This window comes from Ranitomeya variabilis, chromosome 8, assembly GCF_051348905.1.
Source record: "Ranitomeya variabilis isolate aRanVar5 chromosome 8, aRanVar5.hap1, whole genome shotgun sequence".
Taxonomy (NCBI): Eukaryota; Metazoa; Chordata; class Amphibia; order Anura; family Dendrobatidae; genus Ranitomeya; species Ranitomeya variabilis.
Genome location: NC_135239.1, coordinates 59,555,168 through 59,576,277, shown reverse-complemented (window position 1 = coordinate 59,576,277; position 21,110 = coordinate 59,555,168). Strand labels below are relative to the sequence as shown.

The 21,110-nt window shown below is 44.6% G+C and overlaps 1 protein-coding gene across 2 annotated transcripts in view; it reads left to right on the top strand.

The window, feature by feature from the left end:
- PKN2 (protein kinase N2) overlaps positions 1–21,110 on the top strand; it is a 140,653-nt gene that overhangs the window by 93,975 nt on the left and 25,568 nt on the right. Inside the window, exons 3-6 of one of the 2 annotated variants that reach the window (XM_077276584.1) lie at positions 1,965–2,119; positions 3,490–3,628; positions 10,685–10,830; positions 16,796–17,009. In XM_077276584.1, the coding sequence (XP_077132699.1) occupies positions 1,965–2,119; positions 3,490–3,628; positions 10,685–10,830; positions 16,796–17,009 (654 nt within the window). The remainder of the gene's footprint in view (positions 1–1,964; positions 2,120–3,489; positions 3,629–10,684; positions 10,831–16,795; positions 17,010–21,110) is intronic. The other variant, XM_077276585.1, reaches the window with a different exon arrangement.

The following is a 21,110-nucleotide window of genomic DNA, read 5'->3' as shown; positions in this document are numbered from 1 at the left end:
GTTGCACCACAAGACCTATCCTCGGCTGTGGATACTGTGCAGAGACACGGCACTTCTGAAGAAAAATATGTGAGCGTTAGAAAATAATGAGATTAACAAGGTACCTGTTACACATCAAAATGTCTCATACCCTCTGCAAGCGGTAATTGTGTGTGATAAATGATAATTGCGGACAGGAGCATCATTGCTGTTGTGAGGGTGGTGTACTGGGTGGCAGGGCCTTGTGGTACCGGGTGGCAGGGCCTTGTGGTACCGGGTGGCAGTGCCTTGTGGCATCGGGTGGCAGGGCCTTGTGGTACCGGGTGGCAGGGCCTTGTGGTACCGGGTGGCAGTGCCTTGTGGCATCGGGTGGCAGGGCCTTGTGGTACCGGGTGGCAGTGCCTTGTGGCATCGGGTGGCAGGGCCTTGTGGTACCGGGTGGCAGTGCCTTGTGGCATCAGGTGGCAGGGCCTTGTGGCATCGGGTGGCAGGGCCTTGTGGTACCGGGTGGCAGTGCCTTGTGGCATCAGGTGGCAGGGCCTTGTGGCACCGGGTGGCAGGGCCTTGGGGTACCGGGTGGCAGGGCCTTGGGGTACCGGGTGGCAGGGCCTTGTCATTTGCTTTGCGCTGCATTCACGTTTACCCTTTTTACCGCTGATGGTGATTTTTTTTTTGGAGATTACCATTCTCAATCCTTACCATCCTTCCACATGGTGCCAGTTATCTGGTTTCTTAGCACTGGTAGTAGTATTTGGCCGGTTACACTCGTCTTCAGATTACTGCGGCCGTGGAGGAACAATGCACAGGTGAGTCATTGGGTGTTTACCGTGAGCTCGTCCTTCATTTAGGAGAAGATCAATGAGTGGATACTCAAGCTTTGGCTTTTCCTGCGGTTTCAGAATGAGACTGAATGTGGAGTGTTTTTTTTTTTTTTCTAGTGAAGTGGTCTCTTTACTAGATAAATTTTTTTACTAGATCACAAGATTTTGTGATCATATTGCGCTTGATAAGTGACGTTAATCGTCTCCATTAGTTAATTCACTAATTAAAAAAATAAAAAAGTAAAACATTAACTGTACAGTCACACCTTGCTTTGCATACAGTAATCATTTTACATTAATTTTTTCTTGATAAACTGCTGGAAAAAAAAAACGCAAAAAATTCACACACTGCGACTTAAGAAAATACAGCAAGGTTCAAAATACGCACAGAAAAAAGCCCAGCATGTGCATGACAGTTCAGAAATGTCATGGGTTATACTGGTACTGTACAAGGATGTGCAAAAATACCGCAAATAAGCCCTGAATGTCGTCACTCAATAAATCCTGCTCGTTTTGATGGAACCAACTGTCCAAAATATCATCAGAGTTGTCTAAACGCAGCTTATTCGCCTTTTCCTATTCAGAACACATGCGCATTCTCCTGAAACGTTCATTAGGAATGTGTGCGGCTGCTTTATGCCTTTATCTTGCTTTTCCTGTATAGAAAGGGACGCTTTCCATTTTTTTTCACTTCAGATAGTGGGCTGCCTGCTCCTTTTTCGCTGTCTCTTGGTTGCCTGCGGCACTTTCCTGCTTTTCTCTAGTATGATTTCTCACTGTCCTTTTTGGAGTCTGTTGCTCCTTGTTCTGCAAATCTTACTGAGCCGGAATAGCAAAGCTAGTGGTCGTCCTCCGGTACTGCAGCTCAGGTCTTGGCAGGTGAGTGGGAGTTCAGCTGCAGGATAAAAAAAAAAAAAAGGTCACTGCACATCCTGGGCTGTACACCCCTCCCCCCCTCCATCCAGCTACCTCCAGAGTTGAAAACTACTGAATGGCGATGTCAGACCCCCACCGATCTGACATGGATAGTTCAGCTGTATGGAAGTAGCGGACCATCCCTCTCACCCCGGCTGCTGGGACGTTAGTGGTGTAGAATCTGTAATGTGGGGCATTTAGTCTGTGAACAGATAATTTATGATCTAAATATTTGTTTTTCACTTGCAGATTGTCCTAAAACACCTGACACTCCAAAAAGTGACTGCAGCTCGTCTGCGAGCAGCGGAAGACTGATTGCTTTACAGAAGCAGCTAGACATTGAGCTGAAAGTAAAGCAAGGAGCCGAGAACATGATTCAGACGTACTCGAATGGCCCTTCAAAAGTAAGTCTGGTGGCTCTTCTTATACGGAAAGGGTCTGAAATATTAAATCCTATTTTATCTATCCAATGATGTAGAAGAGCAGCAGCCCTACATGATGCACCCAACCAATGATGAAATATGGGACCAAGGGGCCACGAGGCTGTAGACCCTACAAAGCGTCTCCTTTTCACCAGAGATGATATCCAATGTTAGGCTGGTTTATCACGTCCGACATTCACAGTTTGAGTCTGGACATCCGGGAGTGTTCTGACCCGAACTTAACAGCCTCGTAGGCCTTTGAGTTCGGGTAAGGAGACCTGCCGCAAGAATGGACGTCAGTTTGTACCTGAACCGTGAATTCAGGCGTGTGAATTCTGCCTGAGGTTCACACAAGCGTATATAAAAAAAAAAATAATTCAGTTTCATCCAGAAAAGTAGGACAATTTCCTTCTCACTTATCATCCATGTGCAGTTCTTAGAATATCCATTTTTTTAGAAGAACATTTACAGTTTCCTTATGTAACAAAATTGCAGTGTATCCATAACAATTGGATGCTATTCTGTGGCTCCGTATGGTAGCGAAATTTTTTTTTTTTTGGCTCTCCCAACTTGAGTGGCCAATAGCGAGCATGGTGGGATAAGGTGATATCCGGCATACTCGTGTTCTAACAAAGTGTCTTCGAAATACTCAAAAAATATGTTTGAGTTCCCGCGACTGCATGTCTCACGGCTGTTCGACATCCGCCACATATACAGGGATTGCCTAACAAACACAGCTTGTTGAGCATCCGTGAGACATGCAGGGACTTGGAACATATTATTCTAGCACGCCAAAGTCACTCAGGTAGCACACGGGCATGCTGGCGCGTCACTAGTGGCCAAGCCTTATCCGATTTAGGGAAGAAACTAGTGCATAGTTTATTTTGGTCCGTGAAAAATCGTTCATCTACACTGCCCCGCTAAATAACATTGCTCCCAGTGCAGTCCGTGTTTTTTTTTTTTTTTTTTTTCTCCCATAAACACAGTTGTGTTAACGAACCCTTACCTGGATTTTGATATCTTTTCCTGTGAACATGAGATTTCCTGTTTTTTGTACTGGGCTCATTTAGATGTTTTGATTGGTACTGGTTCTCATTAAGAATATCCAGCTGAAGCATAGACTTATTAGATGGGGTTTTCATGTAGCGAACGCAGAGCTGGTAGCACATTGTTCACATTGGGAACTATGCAGCAAGGCCGCCCTCTGCCACTGATCTGAGGCTAGTCCTCATCTAGCATAGAAAACTCGTGTGATTCTGCTGCAGATGACTAGATCCCCCCTCTCCTTGCCATCAATTCCATCATCTCCTCTGCGATCAGTAAGTAAAATCGTTGTGTACTTCTCTCGACAGGACAGAAAGCTGCTCGGCACGGCCCAGCAAATGCTTCAGGACAGCAAGACTAAAATCGAAGTCATACGTATGCAGATCCTTCAAGCTAATCAACAGACCAATGAAATGTCCTTTGACAATGGTAAAGGTTCAGAAAAATGTACATATCAATGTTTTACTTCTAGTCTTAAAGCACTGTCTTCTGTGCATGTGTGTAGTAATGAACATGTCTGTCCTGATCTGCCAATGGATGAATAATTGTCATTACTGCATGAACAAAATGACAAATGTTGAATAGGATCATGACTCGAAGATCTCAAGGAATAGAAAAAAAAATCCTAAATTCTTTTAATTAGTAAATCAGACTTGTTTTGTCTAGTGAGATAACTATGATATATTAAAATGTATAAAGTTGAATGGTTATTGGACGAAGGAGATCAGGCGACGTGTATCTGCGTAATGAGGGAGCGAGCGAGTCAGCTTAAGTCCAAGTGGGTGATAGACCTGAGATGATGTCATCAGGGTCTTTCTGCTCTTCTACATTGCTGCCTGCGTATGGTTGGTCAGCGTCACACAGGAGGTAGAAGCACACGCCCCCAGTGAAATGTATCTAATAACACCCACTTGAACTTAACTAAATTTAATTCTTTAGGTGTCAGATAATTGATTGCTAACTTCTTCACAACAAAAAAAACCAAATGGAAAAAAAAAAAAACTTTTTATTCCATTGTGCAGCCACTATTTTACCATGTTCACTCAGTTGAACATAAAGAATTTGATGCAAGGTCCTCTTTCACTGACTATAAAAAGTTTAAAAAAAATACCGTATTTTGCGGATTATAAGTCGGGGCGGTAAGTAGGAAAAACAATGTTTTTAATTAAATGGTTGAATGGTCGGCGCTCATAGCAAGTGAGCATTTCTGCTACATACAGGCAATCTGATCATAGCCTGTGTGTTCCAGAATCGATCGGTCAACTGCAGATTCTAGTCTCCCATGGAGACTATTGAAGCATGCAAAAAGTTAAAAAAAATAATATATATATACATACATACACTCACCGGCCACTTTATTAGGTACACCTGTCCAACTTCTTGTTAACACTTAATTTCTAATCAGCCAATCACATGGCGGCAACTCAGTGCATTTAGGCATGTAGACATGGTCAAGACAATCTCCTGCAGTTCAAACCGAGCATCAGTATGGGGAAGAAAGGTGATTTGAGTGCCTTTGAACGTGGCATGGTTGTTGGTGCCAGAAGGGCTGGTCTGAGTATTTCAGAAACTGCTGATCTACTGGGATTTTCACGCACAACCATCTCTAGGGTTTACAGAGAATGGTCCGAAAAAGAAAAAAAATCCAGTGAGCGGCAGTTCTGTGGGCGGAAATGCCTTGTTGATGCCAGAGGTCAGAGGAGAATGGGCAGACTGGTTCGAGCTGATAGAAAGGCAACAGTGACTCAAATCGCCACCCGTTACAACCAAGGTAGGCCTAAGAGCATCTCTGAACGCACAGTGCGTCGAACTTTGAGGCAGATGGGCTACAGCAGCAGAAGACCACACCGGGTACCACTCCTTTCAGCTAAGAACAGGAAACTGAGGCTACAATTTGTACAAGCTCATCGAAATTGGACAGTAGAAGATTGGAAAAACGTTGCTTGGTCTGATGAGTCTCGATTTCTGCTGCGACATTCGGATGGTAGGGTCAGAATTTGGCGTAAACAACATGAAAGCATGGATCCATCCTGCCTTGTATGGAGCATCTTTGGGATGTGCAGCCCACAAATCTGCGGCAACTGTGTGATGCCATCATGTCAATATGGACCAAAATCTCTGAGGAATGCTTCCAGCACCTTGTTGAATCTATGCCACGAAGAATTGAGGCAGTTCTGAAGGCAAAAGGGGGTCCAACCCGTTACTAGCATGGTGTACCTAATAAAGTGGCCGGTGAGTGTACATACACTGTGTTCCAAGTTATTATGCAAATTGGATTTAAGTGTCAAAACGATTTAATTGTTTTGTTTTTCAAATAAACTCATGGATGGCATTGTGTCTCAGGGCTCAATGGATCACTGAAATCAATCTTAAACACATGTGATAATTAGTTTTCCAGGTGATTCTAATTAAAGGAAAACTACTTAAAAATGATGTTCCACATTATTAAGCAGGTCACAGGTTTCAAGTAACATGGGAAAGAAAAAGGATCTCTCTGCTGCCGAAAAGCATCAAATAGTGCAATGCCTTGGTCAAGGGATAAAAACATTAGATATTTCTTGAAAATTTAAGCGTGATCATCTTACTGTTAAGAGATTTGTGGCTGAATCTGAGCACAGTCGTGTTCATGCTGATAGAGGCATAATGAGGAAGGTTTCTGCCAGGCAAGTTCATCGGCTAAAGAGAGCAGCTGCTAAAAGCCATTACAAACCAGCAAACAGATATTTGAAGCCGATGATGCCTCTGGAGTCCCTCGAACCTCAAGGTGTAGGATCCTTCAAAGGCTTGCTGTGGTGCATAAACCTACTATTCTGCCACCCCTAAACAGTGATCACAAGCAGAAATGGTTGTAGTGGTCCCAGACATACATGAAGACTAATATTCAAACAGTCTTGTTTACTAATGAGTGTCGAGCAACCCTGGATGGTCCAGATGGATGGAGTAGTGGATGATTGGTGGATGGCCACCATGTCCCAACAAGGCTGCAACGTCAGCAAGGATGTGGAGGAGTCATGTTTTGGGATGGAATCATGGGGAAACAGCTGGTAGGGCCCTTTACAGTTCCTGAAGATGTGAAAATGATGTCTGCAAAGTATATGGAGTTTCTGACTGACAACTTTCCTCCATGGTATAAAAAGCAGAAACGTGCCTTGAGGAGCAATATCATCTTCATGCATAACAATGAATACCTCTGAGTCATTGGCTGCTATGGGCATAAAAGGATATAAACTCATGGTGTGGCCACCATCTTCCCCTGTCCTCAACCCTATAGAGAACCTTTGGATTATTATCAAGCAAAGTATCTATGAGGGTGGGAGGCAGTTCACATCAAAACAGCAGCTCTGGGAGGCTATTCTGACTTCATGCAAAGAAATACAAGCAGAAGCTCTCCAAAAATTCACAAGTTCAATGGATGCAAGAATTGTGAAGGTGATATCAAAGAAAGGGTCCTATGTTAACACGTAACTTGGCCCGTTAGGATGTTTTGGAGTTAAATAGCTTTTTTGTTCAGTGAATGTGACCTCCTAATGCTGCAAATTCCACAAATGAGCATTTTCAGTTCTTTAAAACATATCAAAAGTCTAGAAATTCTACTGTGCCTAATAATTTGGAACAGTGCATTTTGAGGTTTTATTCATTTTGGAGATTATGCTGTTATTATTGGGAGGTTTCTTCAATAAAATTCGATGTATACTCTAAAGGGTGATGACTTTTATTAGACCGACTGTCATTTGGACCGACCATTTAGGAAAATCCGAGAAAAATATCATTTGCATATTAATTTGGAACATAGAATATATATATATATATATATTTGAAAGTTCAAATCACCCCCCTTTTGCCCCATTCAAAATAAGACAATAAAAATATCTAAATACATATATTTAGTATTGCCGCATTCAGAATCGCCTGATCTACCAATGTAAAAAAATATAACCTGATTGCTAAGCGGCATAATGAAAGTCAAAACACCAGAATTACGTTTTTAGATCGCCGCTACACTGCATTAAAATCCAATAACAGATCAAAAGAACGTATCTGCCCCAAAATGGTATCCACAAAAGCGTCAGCTTGGCGCACAAAAAATAAGCCCTCACCCAGCCCCAAATCACGAAAAATGTAGATGCTACACGTCTCTGGAAATGTTGGCCTTTTTTTTTTTTTTTTTTTTTTTTTTAAACTAAAATTTGGATATTTTTTTTCACCATTTAAAAAAAACAACATAGACCTGCTTGGTGTGTATGAACTCATAATGATCTGAAGAATCATAATGGCAGATCCGTTTTAGCATTTACTGAACATGGGGAGGAAAAAAAAACCTGTGGAATTTCACTTTTTTTGCAAGTTCACCACACTTGGAATTCTTTTTCTCGTTTTCCAGTACTCGATATGTTAAAACCAATGGTGTCGTTCAAAAGTACAATTTGTCCCGCAAAAAAAAAAACAAGCCCTCGCATGGCCATTTTGACCGAAAAATAAAAAAAGTTATGGCTCTGGGAAGAAAGGGGAGCAAAAAACGGCAAATGACCTGGGGTTAAGGATGACCTAGTTGGACCTTTTCAGGTTGAAGATGGACTCAAAATCAACTCCTACTGCAGGTTTTCAGAAGACACTTTCTTCAGGCACTGTTACGGGAGAAATTTTGCATCTGTCAAGAAAACCATGATCTTTATTCAGGACATTGGTCCAGCTCACTTTTCGAAGTCTCCTTTGTTTGGCTGCCAGTAGGGATGAATGAATAATGACATATATTTATCAAGTGTGAAACAAGTGAGAATAAAAACATAAGACAATTTATGTTGTGCATTTAGTTTCATAATAAATATGCACCCATAGATAGTCTCCTAAGAAATAGAAAACCTCACCTTTACTTTCTTACATATTCAAGTTTATTAACTTCTTGGATTGACCGAAAGCAATAATAGTAGGTCAATAATAAAATTGATCATCAAAATACAAATTGTCTAATAATTGCACACAGAGTATATAATGGTACTGTGCAGTAGCTCCTCTCCATCCCTTCCTTTATAAGATGTCCTTTTACTGATATTTTGCTATAATACTGGAGATACCACAGGTGCTGAGATAAGAACAGGCTGCTCACACTGCTGTCCACCCTGTCTATCTGATCTAATACTGGCAATATCGGGGTGCTGAGATAGGAACAGGCTTCTCACACTGCTGTCCACCCTATCTATCTGATCTAATACTGGCAATATCGGGGTGCTGAGATAGGAACAGGCTGCTCACACAGCTATCCACCCTGTCTATCTGATCTAATTCTGGAGATACCAGGGTGCTGAGATAGGAACAGGCTGCTCACACTGCTGTCCACCCTGTCAATCTGATCTAATACTGGCAATATCGGGGTGCTGAGATAGGAACAGGCTGCTCACACTGCTGTCCACCCTGTCAATCTGTTCTAATTCTGGAGATACCAGAGGTCCTGAGGTAAGAACAGGCTGCTCACACTGCTGTCCACCCCTGTCTATCTGATCTAATACTAGAGATACCAGGGGTGCTGTGGTAAGAGGCTGCTCACACTGCTGTCCACCCTGTCTATCTGATCTAATACTGGAGATAATAGAGGTTCTGAGATAAGAACAGGCTGCTCACACTGCTGTCCACCCCTGTCTATCTGATCTAATACTGGAGATACCAGAGGTGCTAAGATAAGAACAGGCTGCTCACACTGCTGTCCACCCTGTCTATCTGATCTAATACTGGAGATAATAGAGGTTCTGAGATAAGAACAGGCTGCTCACACTGCTGTCCACCCTGTCTATCTGATCTAATACTGGCAATATCGGGGTGCTGAAATAGGAACAGGCTGCTCACACTGCTGTCCACCCTGTCAATCTGATCTAATACTGGCAATATCGGGGTGCTGAGATAGGATCAGGCTGCTCACACTGCTGTCCACCCTGTCAATCTGATCTAATACTGGCAATATCGGGGTGCTGAGATAGGAACAGGCTGCTCACACTGCTGTCCACCCTGTCAATCTGTTCTAATTCTGGAGATACCAGAGGTCCTGAGGTAAGAACAGGCTGCTCACACTGCTGTCCACCCCTGTCTATCTGATCTAATACTAGAGATACCAGGGGTGCTGTGGTAAGAGGCTGCTCACACTGCTGTCCACCCTGTCTATCTGATCTAATACTGGAGATAATAGAGGTTCTGAGATAAGAACAGGCTGCTCACACTGCTGTCCACCCCTGTCTATCTGATCTAATACTGGAGATACCAGAGGTGCTAAGATAAGAACAGGCTGCTCACACTGCTGTCCACCCTGTCTATCTGATCTAATACTGGAGATAATAGAGGTTCTGAGATAAGAACAGGCTGCTCACACTGCTGTCCACCCCTGTCTATCTGATCTAATACTGGAGATACCAGAGGTGCTGAGATGAGAACAGGCTGCTCACACTGCTGTCCACCCTGTCTATCTGATCTAATACTGGAGATAATAGAGGTGCTGAGATAAGAACAGGCTGCTCACACTGCTGTCCACCATGTCCATCTGATCTAATACTGGCGATATCGGGGTGCTGAGATAACAACAGGCTGCTCACTCTGCTGTCCACCCCTGTCTATCTGATCTAATACTGGAGATAATAGAGGTTCTGAGATAAGAACAGGCTGCTCACACTGCTGTCCACCCCTGTCTATCTGATCTAATACTGGAGATACCAGAGGTGCTAAGATAAGAACAGGCTGCTCACACTGCTGTCCACCCTGTCTATCTGATCTAATACTGGAGATAATAGAGGTTCTGAGATCAGAACAGGCTGCTCACACTGCTGTCCACCCCTGTCTATCTGATCTAATACTGGATATACCAGAGGTGCTAAGATAAGAACAGGCTGCTCAAACTGCTGTCCACCCTGTCTATCTGATCTAATACTGGAGATAATAGAGGTGCTGAGATAAGAACAGGCTGCTCACACTGCTGTCCACCATGTCCATCTGATCTAATACTGGCGATATCGGGGTGCTGAGATAACAACAGGCTGCTCACACTGCTGTCCACCCTGTCTATCTGATCTAATACTGGCGATATCGGGGTGCTGAGATAACAGGCTGCTCACTCTGCTGTCCACCCCTGTCTATCTGATAACCAGGGGTGCTGAGGTAAGAATAGGCTGCTCACACTGCTGTCTATTATGTATTTCTGAATGGTGAGCAACTGCTTTATGCCCCTGTGCTTCTCCCATGCTCAAGGGGCAAAGCAGCCTAGCAGAGAGCACTGCTAGGACCAGTGCAGCAACTATGCCATAAGTTTAGCCTTTACATTTTTAGGCGCGCACTTCCCCCGGCAAATCAGGATCCTTGGAGGAAGAGGAGCTGCATGCTCCTGAAGATCCAACTTGAACACTGTCTGTTGAGGACCTGTCAGCCGTCTGAAATATAGTACCCTCCTTCACTTGTAGCGATTGCTGTGCAGCATTGCCAAATTAATATTATGGCCATTTCATTATTTGTCTATTATTTTTCTTTCAGCTAAACCTGTAATTAGTCCACTTGAGCTCCGAATGGAAGAATTGCGGCATCATTTTAGGATAGAATTTGCTGTGGCTGAAGGAGCGAAAAATGTCATGAAGCTGCTAGGGTCTGGGAAGGTTACAGACCGGAAAGCCCTCACTGAAGTAAGTTCTGGGGATGGGAGCACCACGTAAGCCTGCCACACTCATGACTCTCCCGGTATTATATGCTCGGCAGGCTGGCTTAGTCACGGTTAATACGCCATACGTCAGGATTTGACAGCTCAGGTGAAGTTGGGTTTGGCATGTTTCTTGGGTGGAGTAGTGTTTGATTTTTCAAGTTTATTTTAGGTGAGGTCCCTCCCACCTGTGGCAGACGGCTGGATGATAAAGCACCTTTCCTTCATAAGTAGGCTTCAATTAAAAAGTTCTCTGTGTGGCATACAGTAGACTTTAGAGATTTACATTAAAATCTGGGCATTTTCCCTGCATGTTCTGCTCGCAGCGGTGCAATATTGCGCAAACAGCACGTGTGACTTCATGTCCCTTGGGCGGAAATCTGTAGTTCTAGGAAAGTTCTTTGAACTGTTTTTGTTGAATTTGTACCGACATGATCACATAAGGCTGTCACATGGAGGGTTTTATCTTTTCTTCTGAGGGTAAAAGTGGGGAGGGCTAGAACGTGCTGCAGATTCTGGAATTGTCTGTATGGACTATATCTGTGCCGCGTATACATGACAGGTTTATCAATTTCATAGACCTATCTAGGACGCAAAGATAAATGTAATGCACCATCAAAATGGGAACTAGAAAAAGCCAATGATCACGTCATGGCATGGACATGTCAGAGGAGGTGCCCTTCTTGTATGTATATTATCAGTGTAGTCTCCGGCGACCCTTGCTGTGTACTGCTGCCATGACTGCACTGTCCATCACCCAGTTATCATCCATTATTTAATTACTTGGGGAAATACAGTCAACATACATTAGGATTAAGATTTCTCAGCATTTCCTCAAGTCGGCCACATAAAGGCTGGAAGTTGTCCTTCTAGTACACAAGTATTTATAGTAGTATGATGGCTTTCTGCTGCCGGTATTGCTGATCTGCGACTCATCAGGCTCTGGGCACCTCGCGGTTCCTTGGGCGTGGTGATTTACTTTTGTAGAAACATTAGTCCTGATCTTTATATATCATGATTATTTCTGCATGCCGTCACCTGCTTAGTTTTATTATATTATTTATTTTATTATGATATCCATCCCTCCAACCCCTTTTATCTTTCATGTTTGGTCATTTTTATCCTTTAGATCAGGGGTGGGCTACCAATTTGACCGTGACTATTGTGGAGGGCCAAATCAATAGGCTGAAATTAATTCTGCAATATTTATATCAATATATTACTAATAATTATATTATTAACCCCTTCACGACATGTGTAGTGTCCCTCCTTTTGATGTGGGCTCCAGCTCTGAGCCCACATCTTTCCCAACACTTGGCAGGTGTTTTGAACAGCTGACATGTGCCCGCAACAGCTGGGTGTGGAATCGCGATCCACCCACGGCTGTTAACTCATTAAATGCCACTGTCAATTTCTGACAGCGGCATTTAATGTGATCATGCCAAAAGAGCGTGACTAAAGCTACTTTCACACATCAGGTTTTTTGCATCTGGCACAATCCGGCGAATGTTGGAAAAAACGGATCCGGCGCAGATTGTGAAAAACTGATGCCACGGATCCGTTTTTTCAACGGATCCGACTAGTATATCCAGATAATTGGATAAAAAAAAAAATTGGAGCATGCTCCGTTTAAAAAAAACGGAATCCGGCATTTTCTGGATCCGGCTCCCATAGACTTCCATTCTAGCTAACAGATCCGGCGCTTCCGGCTTTTTCGCAGGAGACAAAAATTCCAGAAACCGGAAACGGCAGATTTGCCAGATCCGGCGAAAACCGGACGAAACACAATGTCATCCGGCACTAATACAAGTCTATTGGAACTTTTTTTTTAATTTAGCCGGATTGAGCCTGACAGCAAAAACCTGATGTGAGAAAGTAGCCTTATCCCGCCATTCGGTGACCCCGTCACATGATCGCGGGTCACAGATGCGTCAGCATGACAACCAGAGGTCTCCAGCCGACCTCTATGGTTGGCATTGCCGGATTGCTTTGAGCACCGCCCGGTGGTCGGAGCTCATAGCAAGTGAGCATTTCTGCTACATACAGGCGATCTGATCATCGCCTGAGTGTAGCAGAGGCGATCGGGTTATCACAGCTTTTAGTCTTCCATGGAGACTATTGAAGCAAGTGAAAAGTACCGTAAACAAAAAATATTAAAAATATAAAAGTTCAAATCACCTCCCATTTGCCCCATTCAAAATAACACCATTAAATAAAAATAAAACCTACACATATTTTGTACCGCCGCATTCAGAATCACCCGATCTATCAGTCTATAAAAAAAATTAATCCGGTTGGTAAACGGCGTAGTGAAAAAAAAAAAAGACAAAATGCCAGAATTACTTTTTTTTGGTCGCTGCAACATTGCATAAAAATGCAATAACTGGCAATCCACACTGAAATGGTATAATTAAAAGCGTCAGCTCGGCATGCAAAAAGTAAGCCCTCACCCAGCCCCAGATCACGAAAAATGACGCAATTTTTTTTTTTTTTTAACACTTTTGGATTTTTTTTGCCATTGAAATAAAAAACAACCTATACATGTTTGGTATCTACGAACTCATGATGACCTGGAGAGAATCATAATGGCAGGACAGTTTTAGCTTTTGGTGAACACTGTAAAAAAAAAAAAAAATCCCCCCCCAAAAAAAGTTGTGGAATTGCATTTTTTTCTTGCAGTTTCACCGGAACTGGAATTTTTTTTCACATTTTCGAGTACAAGACATGGGAAAACCAATGGTGTCATTCAAAAGTACAACTTGTCCTGCAAAAAAAAAACAAGCCCTCACATGGCCATATTGACGGAAATATAAAAAAGTTATGGCTCTGGGATGAAGGGGAGCAAAAAACAAACGAAAAAGGGCTGTGACGTGAAGGGGTTAATTGTATCACTTACTGTTGAGCAGAATTAAGTATGCTGACATTCCCCTATGTATCGTTTGAATCCAGAGTGCAGCACCTTCTGTATATTGTATGAGCCCCACACGGTCCTCCCCGTGTACGGCATGAGCCCCTGTTTTCCAGCCCCTCGGCTGTCTCGGTCTGCAGGTCAGTCTGAGACAGCCAGAGGGCTGGACGTGGCCCGCAGGCCTCACTGTGCCCAGGTCTGCTTTAGATGGTTAAATACACACTAAAATATTTAAAATAGACCACATTTGGTTTCATCCCTCCCTCATATGAAATAATACATAAACTATATTCAATTTATCATAAGACAACTGAATAGAATAGAAACTCCAATATCTTGAGGATTTTGGAGTGTTTCTGCTCCAAACACTGAACTCTATGTGAGCACAGTGCAATGTGAAGGTGACATTGCTGTGTACATGCGCAATACTTTTTTTTTTTTTCTTAACCTCTTTTAACCGTTTTAGAGTTCTGAAACTGCTTCTACAGTTAAAATAAGTGACCTGTCCAATCCTCGGGTAGTTACCTAGTTAGGATTTAAATCAGGTGTGGGCAACTAATATTTCTAAGGGGCTTCATGAGAGACCATGACTGTTGTGAGGGGCCGGACTTAATTCTGCTCATTATTATTGTTTTATAATAATTTTTATCATTTAATATTGAGCATAGTTGACACGGCTACTGCTAACACGTTATGGTAGGGCTTATTGTAACATGTATTTTTATCTGTAGAAACTACGGTAATCGAAACTAACGTTTATAAAAAATATATATATATATTCATAAAAACATGAATGATGCCCCCACAAAGCCCTTCAATCAATGTCCCCTCACAGCTCCCCATGTATTATGAAGAACCCTTCACAGCCCCTCCCGCATACATCATGATGTCCCCTCAAAGCAACCCATGATGTATGATGGCCACTCGCAGCCCTTTAACACGGTATGATGTTCCCTCACAACCCCCTCCCACACAGTATATCCTCCTCACATTATGATGTTCCCTTACAACCACCTCCCACGCAGTATATCCTCCTCACATTATGATGTTCCCTTACAACCACCTCCCACGCAGTATGTCTCCACATTATGATTTTCCCTCACAGACCCCATGCTGTATGATGGCCACTGTCAGCCCTTCCATGCAGTATGATGTTCCGTCACAACCACCTCCCACATAGTATAATGTCTCCTCACATTATGATGTTCCCTCACAGACCCCATGCTGTATGATGGCCACTCTCAGCACTTCCACGCAGTATGATGAACCCCCTCACAGCCCCGCATGCAGTATGATGTCCCCTCACAGCATGATATCCTTCTTACATGCCCCCTAACAGTATCAGGTTCCCTCACAGCATGATGTCCCCTCACAGCCCCCCATACAGTAATATATCTCTTCACAGTATGCCTCCACACATCAAATGTCTTTCCACAGCCTGACCCCACACAGTAAGATGTCCCCCTCATAATACACCCCACACAGTAAGATCTCTCCACACATCCACCCCCAACAGCTCCTTATTTCATCACTAGATGGAGGCCCGATGCTATCGCATCGGGAGGGTAGTGATGTGCCAATGGGGGCATGCTGCAAAGCCTGCCCCCATGGGCACGTCACCACCCTCCTGATGCGATAGCATCGGGCCTCCCTCATAGTATACAGTATTTCCTCCTCTCCCTGGAGGACACGCCCTGTTACCGCTGGTGATTCCCGGAGCCCCGCCTCCCTTTGGAGCCCCACCTCTCACAGTCTCCGCCGCTCTCTGCTCCTTGCACCTTCGCACTCAGCCCCAAGATCAGCAGCGCCGAGAGCAGCATCTCCGGGATCCATCTGCCGCGCCTGCTCTCATCCATGTGATCGGCGATCAGCACACTGTCCCGCCAACATAGCCGCCACCACTAGGATTGTCGTCGGGAGGAGTGAGGGGAGGCGGGGGGCTGCGGAGGGGAGCGACGGAGAGGAGTGGGGGGAGACGGGGAGTGACGGACAGAAGAGAGAGAAGATGGGGAGCAATGTATAGACTGGTACCACCAGCGGGTGCCATATTGGAATACCCATCACTTGGGTATTCCAATATGGTGTTTGGAGTACGTGCGGCGCGGTGGATTGTGGGATTCGAGGACGTCCAGACGGAAGTGGATGACAGACAATTTAGGGTAATTATATAAATATATTATGTTCATCTGTATCGGCATGGATGCAGATGCCCCTGAAAATCTAGACGCGGGGCAGGAGACCGCCGTATGTTATGGGACGCCAGTGTATCCAGCCCTGCTGCTGTCTTTATCTGCGGGATGTACAGGAACAGCCAAAGGGCTGCATGTGGCCTGGGTGCCGCACTTTGCCCAGGTCTGGTTTAAACTAAGTAAAAAGATACAAAAACGGCTATGCCACCAACAAACGCCAGCTTTTTCCCAAAGTGACTTTGCCTAGGATAGAAAAAACCTGGACTGATCCACTGGTTTAAGGGTATGTGCACATGTTCAGGATTTCTTGCAGAAATTTCCTGACAAAAACCGGACATTTCTGTTTTTTACGCGTTTTTAACGTGTTTTTTGCTTTTTTTTTTTGTGCGACGGTTGCGTCGTGTTTTGGCGGACCGCCGCCACAAAAAAAGTTACATGTAATGCTTTTTTGTGCGCAGAGTCTGCCATTTTCTCCGCCCCCTCCTCCCCGGACCTTGCACGTCGGGCATTTCTTTCACAGCATGCGTCGGTACGTCGGCCAGACGCACTGCGACGGGCCCCTACCACGCTAGTGTGAAAGCAGCCTAAAAGGGTTTTCCATTTTCAGAAAAACCCTGTCCACAAATGCAGTTTAAAGAAAAATTGAACTCTACTGCTGCTCCCTTAGTTTTCATCACTGTCCATTATTGTCTGCAGAGCTGACATCACATCTACAAGCGCTGCAGCCAAACGGTGAGCTCAATGGCTTGTGCTGTCTATTTGGGCCAAGCCTCCAAGCTCACTGATTGGCTGCAGTGCTAGTGAGGTGACATCCGACTTTATAAATCCTAATTCCCTTTTTCTGTGGTTTCCAGGCTCAATCAAGATATAACGAATCCAGTCAGAAGCTAGACCTCCTGAAATATTCTCTAGAACAAAGACTCAGCGAACTCCCCAAAAATCACCCGAAAAGCAATATAATCATAGAAGAACTCTCCATGGTTGCATCTCCAACTCTGAGCCCACGGCAAAGTATGATCTCTACTCAGAACCAGTACAGCACACTATCCAAGCCAGCTGCTCTAACAGGTAACCACAAGAATCGGATCATGATGGGCTAGTGATGAGGACGAAGCAAAAGTAGAACCTGTATGATAGTGATACATTGATTTAAAGTTTTAATTTGTATGTAGTATTTTTATTTTTAAGCTGTAATACATCTGAGACACAAAAACAAACTTTAGAATTTGGATTTAATTTTTTAAAGGGTTCGTCCCAAAATTAACGTTAAAGGATGTAGCAAAGTCAGGTAGTTCTGGGTTGAATCCTAGCACTGCAGGTCTTGATTAGATGCACCTGGCGAGCTTTGACTAAAAACCAGGAAATGGGTTCATCTTGTGTCCATCTGCTGAACGAAGCAGAGTGGGGTGTGTTAAAACTAGTGGTTGACCAGCCAAAATGTGAGCTGTAGCTGGGAGAGTGATGTGCCAGGGTCTCTTTTTGGATAGATACTGCGTGGGAAAGCTAGGAAAGCTGAGCAGTCTGTGTGTTGGAGCTGCAGAGTAACATAGGGAAGCTGCAGCCTGTTCAGTGTGAACTGTGCGTGGAATTGAACAATTCTGTTTGGCGCTGGAAGCTGCTGGAGCTCGGGCTGAAGGGATACCGAGACTGGTAGGATTGTATCTCTTCTGTGTAATCTGTCCGGATGAGTCCGCAGTGACATATGTGCCTGCTAAATGAATTGTTTATTTTCTGTGATATCTTTGTGCCCAAAAAAGGCTGGTTTGGTTTTGAATCCCTTGTAGTTTTATGAAAGCAACAAAACTGCACGTTTGGACCAGATCGGTTTGTTTCTGTGAATGCTACCTAATGCCTGCCTGAGACACTGAATCCCTACAATGGGTTCTCCGGCCTTAAGGTACCTTCACACGAAACGACTTTACAACGAGAACGAGAACGATCCGTGACGTTGCAGCGTCCTGGCTAGCGATATCGTTGTGTTTGACACGCAGCAGCGATCTGGATCCTGCTGTGATATCGCTGGTCGTTGAATAAAGTTCAGAACTTTCTTTGGTCGTCAGATCGGCGTTTATCGTCAGGTTTGACACCAAAAGCAACGATACCAGCGATGTTTTACGCTGGTAACCAGGGTAAATATCGGGTTACTAAGCGCAGGGCCGCGCTTAGTAACCCGATGTCTACCCTGGTTACCAGCATAAAAGTAAAAAAAAAAAACAGTACATACTCACCTGCGCGTCCCCTGCCGTCCGCTTCCTGCTCTGACTGAGCGCCGCCCGTAAAGTGAAAGTAAAAGCACAGCGGTGACGTCACCGCTCTGCTGTTAGGGCCGGCGCTCACACAGTACAGGAAGCGGAGCCGGGGGACGCGCAGGTGAGTATGTAGTGTTTGTTTTTTTTACTTTTAGGATGGTAACCAGGGTAAACATCGGGCTACTAAGCGCGGCCCTGCGCTTAGCAACCCGATGTTTACCCTGGTTACCCGGGGACCTCGGCATCGTTGGTCGCTGGAGAGCGGTCTGTGTGACAGCTCTCCAGCGATCAAACAGCGACGCTGCAGCGATCGGCATCGTTGTCACTATCGCTGCAGCGTCGCTTCGTGTGAAGGTACCTTTAGGCTACAAGTCTGCTGTCTCCTAAAGTGACTGCAGACTATTGAATCCTCAGAGTGCACAGATCCATCGGCGGGCACGTGTCCACAAGTATGCTATATGCATACAAGTGGTCACATGCTGACTAAATGAGCGCAGCCTCGTGTATTGAATTAGGCCGGACACATCTAGTCGGAATGTGGCAAGAATTATGCAAATCGAATGAAAGTCATGTAATCGCCTCTACTCAGCCCCGGAGAATTATCACATCTCATACTGTGAGGATTCTCAAGTCTGCAGTCACATAGTGACTGGAGACTTGTACCCCAAGGCCAGACAATCCCTTTAAGTACATATCCACGGAACAGGTAATATACACTACGCACAAAAGTTAGGAATATCTGGCTTTTGGGAGAAATTTATAGAAAACATAAAAGTTCACGCTACAGTGATATTTTATCATGAATTTAGGGCATTTAAGTAGAAACATGCAATGGTGGTTTCCTCATGTCAAACAATTTATTGAAATAAAAGCCAACAACAGTGGTAAGTATACCCTGACCAAGAATGTCAATAACGCGAAAATGCATCTGGCAACCCTGCGTTTACGGACGTGCGGCGCGTCTTTTTAAAACGCAGCATGTCTGTTTACCTTACAGCGATGCTCCGTCACTGCAAGGTAAATAACAGGGTCCTATGTATGGGGTGCGGAGATTCCTGATGTGTGCAATGAACACATCCGGAATCACCGCGCGTACAGAAGGGGGGCGGTGCTTTGGGCGGAGCGAGTTTTCCGCTCCGTCCAAAGCGCTGTGAATCCGGACAGTGAACACGCACCAATAAGCATTAATTACAGCTTGACAACGATGTGTCCTGCTGTTCACAAGTGGAATTATTGTCTGCTGAGGCATGGCATCCAACTGTTCTTGAAGAGCGATACTCAGGTCATTGAGGTTCTGGGGTGCAGAGTTATGAGCCTCTACACAGTGACTCAGCTGATCCCATAGGTTTTCTATGGGATTCATGTCTGGAGAAAGTGCCAGTTACTCCATTTGAGGTAACCCGATCTCCAGCTGTTCCCTAATGATGCGACTTCGATGAGCTGGAGCATTGTTATCCATGAAGATGAAATTAGGCCTGTTTTGTTGGTGCAGAGGCACAATGACTGGGTAAATGAAGTTATTCAAGTAGTAGAGGCCTGTCACCGTGCAATTCACAAAGTGTAGCGCAGTTCTGTATTGGCTAGACATAACTGCCTAGACGTACCTGCCCACACTAACACCACCACCAAAGGCTTGTCTGGTGACAACCGTGGCTGATGCATAGCGCTCTCCTTGACATCTCCCAAATATCGTTGGCGGCCATCATTTCTGCTCAGCATGAATAAATTTTCATCAGTGAACATCACTGAGGCCACTGGTCCCTCATCCAGCGTAGATGCTCCTGGGACCATGCAGGATGGTGGTGTCGTCAGGTATCCTTGCAGGTCGTCTAGCACGCAGACCACACTGATGTACACCGTATCGAATGGTTTGACGTGACACTTGAGTGCCTATCACCCCCCTAAATGTGCCTGTGGCATTCATCATCTGGTCCTGATGGGCATTGTTCACAATGAAGCGGTCATCAGTGTGGGCTGTGGCCAACGGACGCCCACTTCTCTGTCTTTCTGTGACTCTTCCAGTCTCTGTATCTCTGTTACAACCTGCTGATGACTCTGTGACACCCTAAACTCAGTGGCCCCTACCGTCTGAGAACATCCTGCTTGAAGCCTCACAATGGCGAGGTATTGGTGATCAATTGTTAGGTGTCGTCTTGGTCTCATGATGTCAAAATGTGCCCAGCATGATGATGATGATGACTGTTTAATACCAATTCTAATTGAACCTCAAAATTTATTGGGTGATTCAGGGGTCAAACATCTATTGTGTATTTTGCCATTAAGCTCCTTGTTAGAGAACAGCAAGTTGTACAAAAAGTACTGAAACTTTGGACAGTTGGACGTATGCATTCAAGAATTTAGAGAAGGTCACATTAATTCACCTGAACACATTGGAGTGCATTTTAGTTTCATCCTGAAATCCAAATATCTCTAACTTTTTGTGAGTAGTGTATTTGTGATCTTTGGGGGTCCTACTGCTGTCTCTACGTCTACTTAGTCTATCGATAGGCTGATGTATCGGAGTGCAGCGCTCTGCTATATTTGAGCAGTTTTATAGACTTTTAAGTCGAACAGCAACACCAATTCGTGACCGCCATTCTGTTTTCTCAAATGGGTTAACAGGACGTAGGTTCTTGGACCTGCAGCAATCGAGCACTTATTACCTGTCTTGGACATAGAAGAAATAAGTGGTGACATTACAGAAGTGTTGTCCTTTTGATTAAAACTCCCTAAATTAGTGGTCCCGACAGCAGCCTAATGAGCTGTGGACACAGGTTGGTTCTCGACCCCCCTCGGTCTTCTTTTTGGTTGTAGACCTTTGCGGGCTGCACTGTGACCACATGTAGTCTCTGTTTGTGAGCTTTCCGCATTGCTGCGTGTCATGCCCCCACAGTCACGACGTAGCCCTCCAAACACTGGA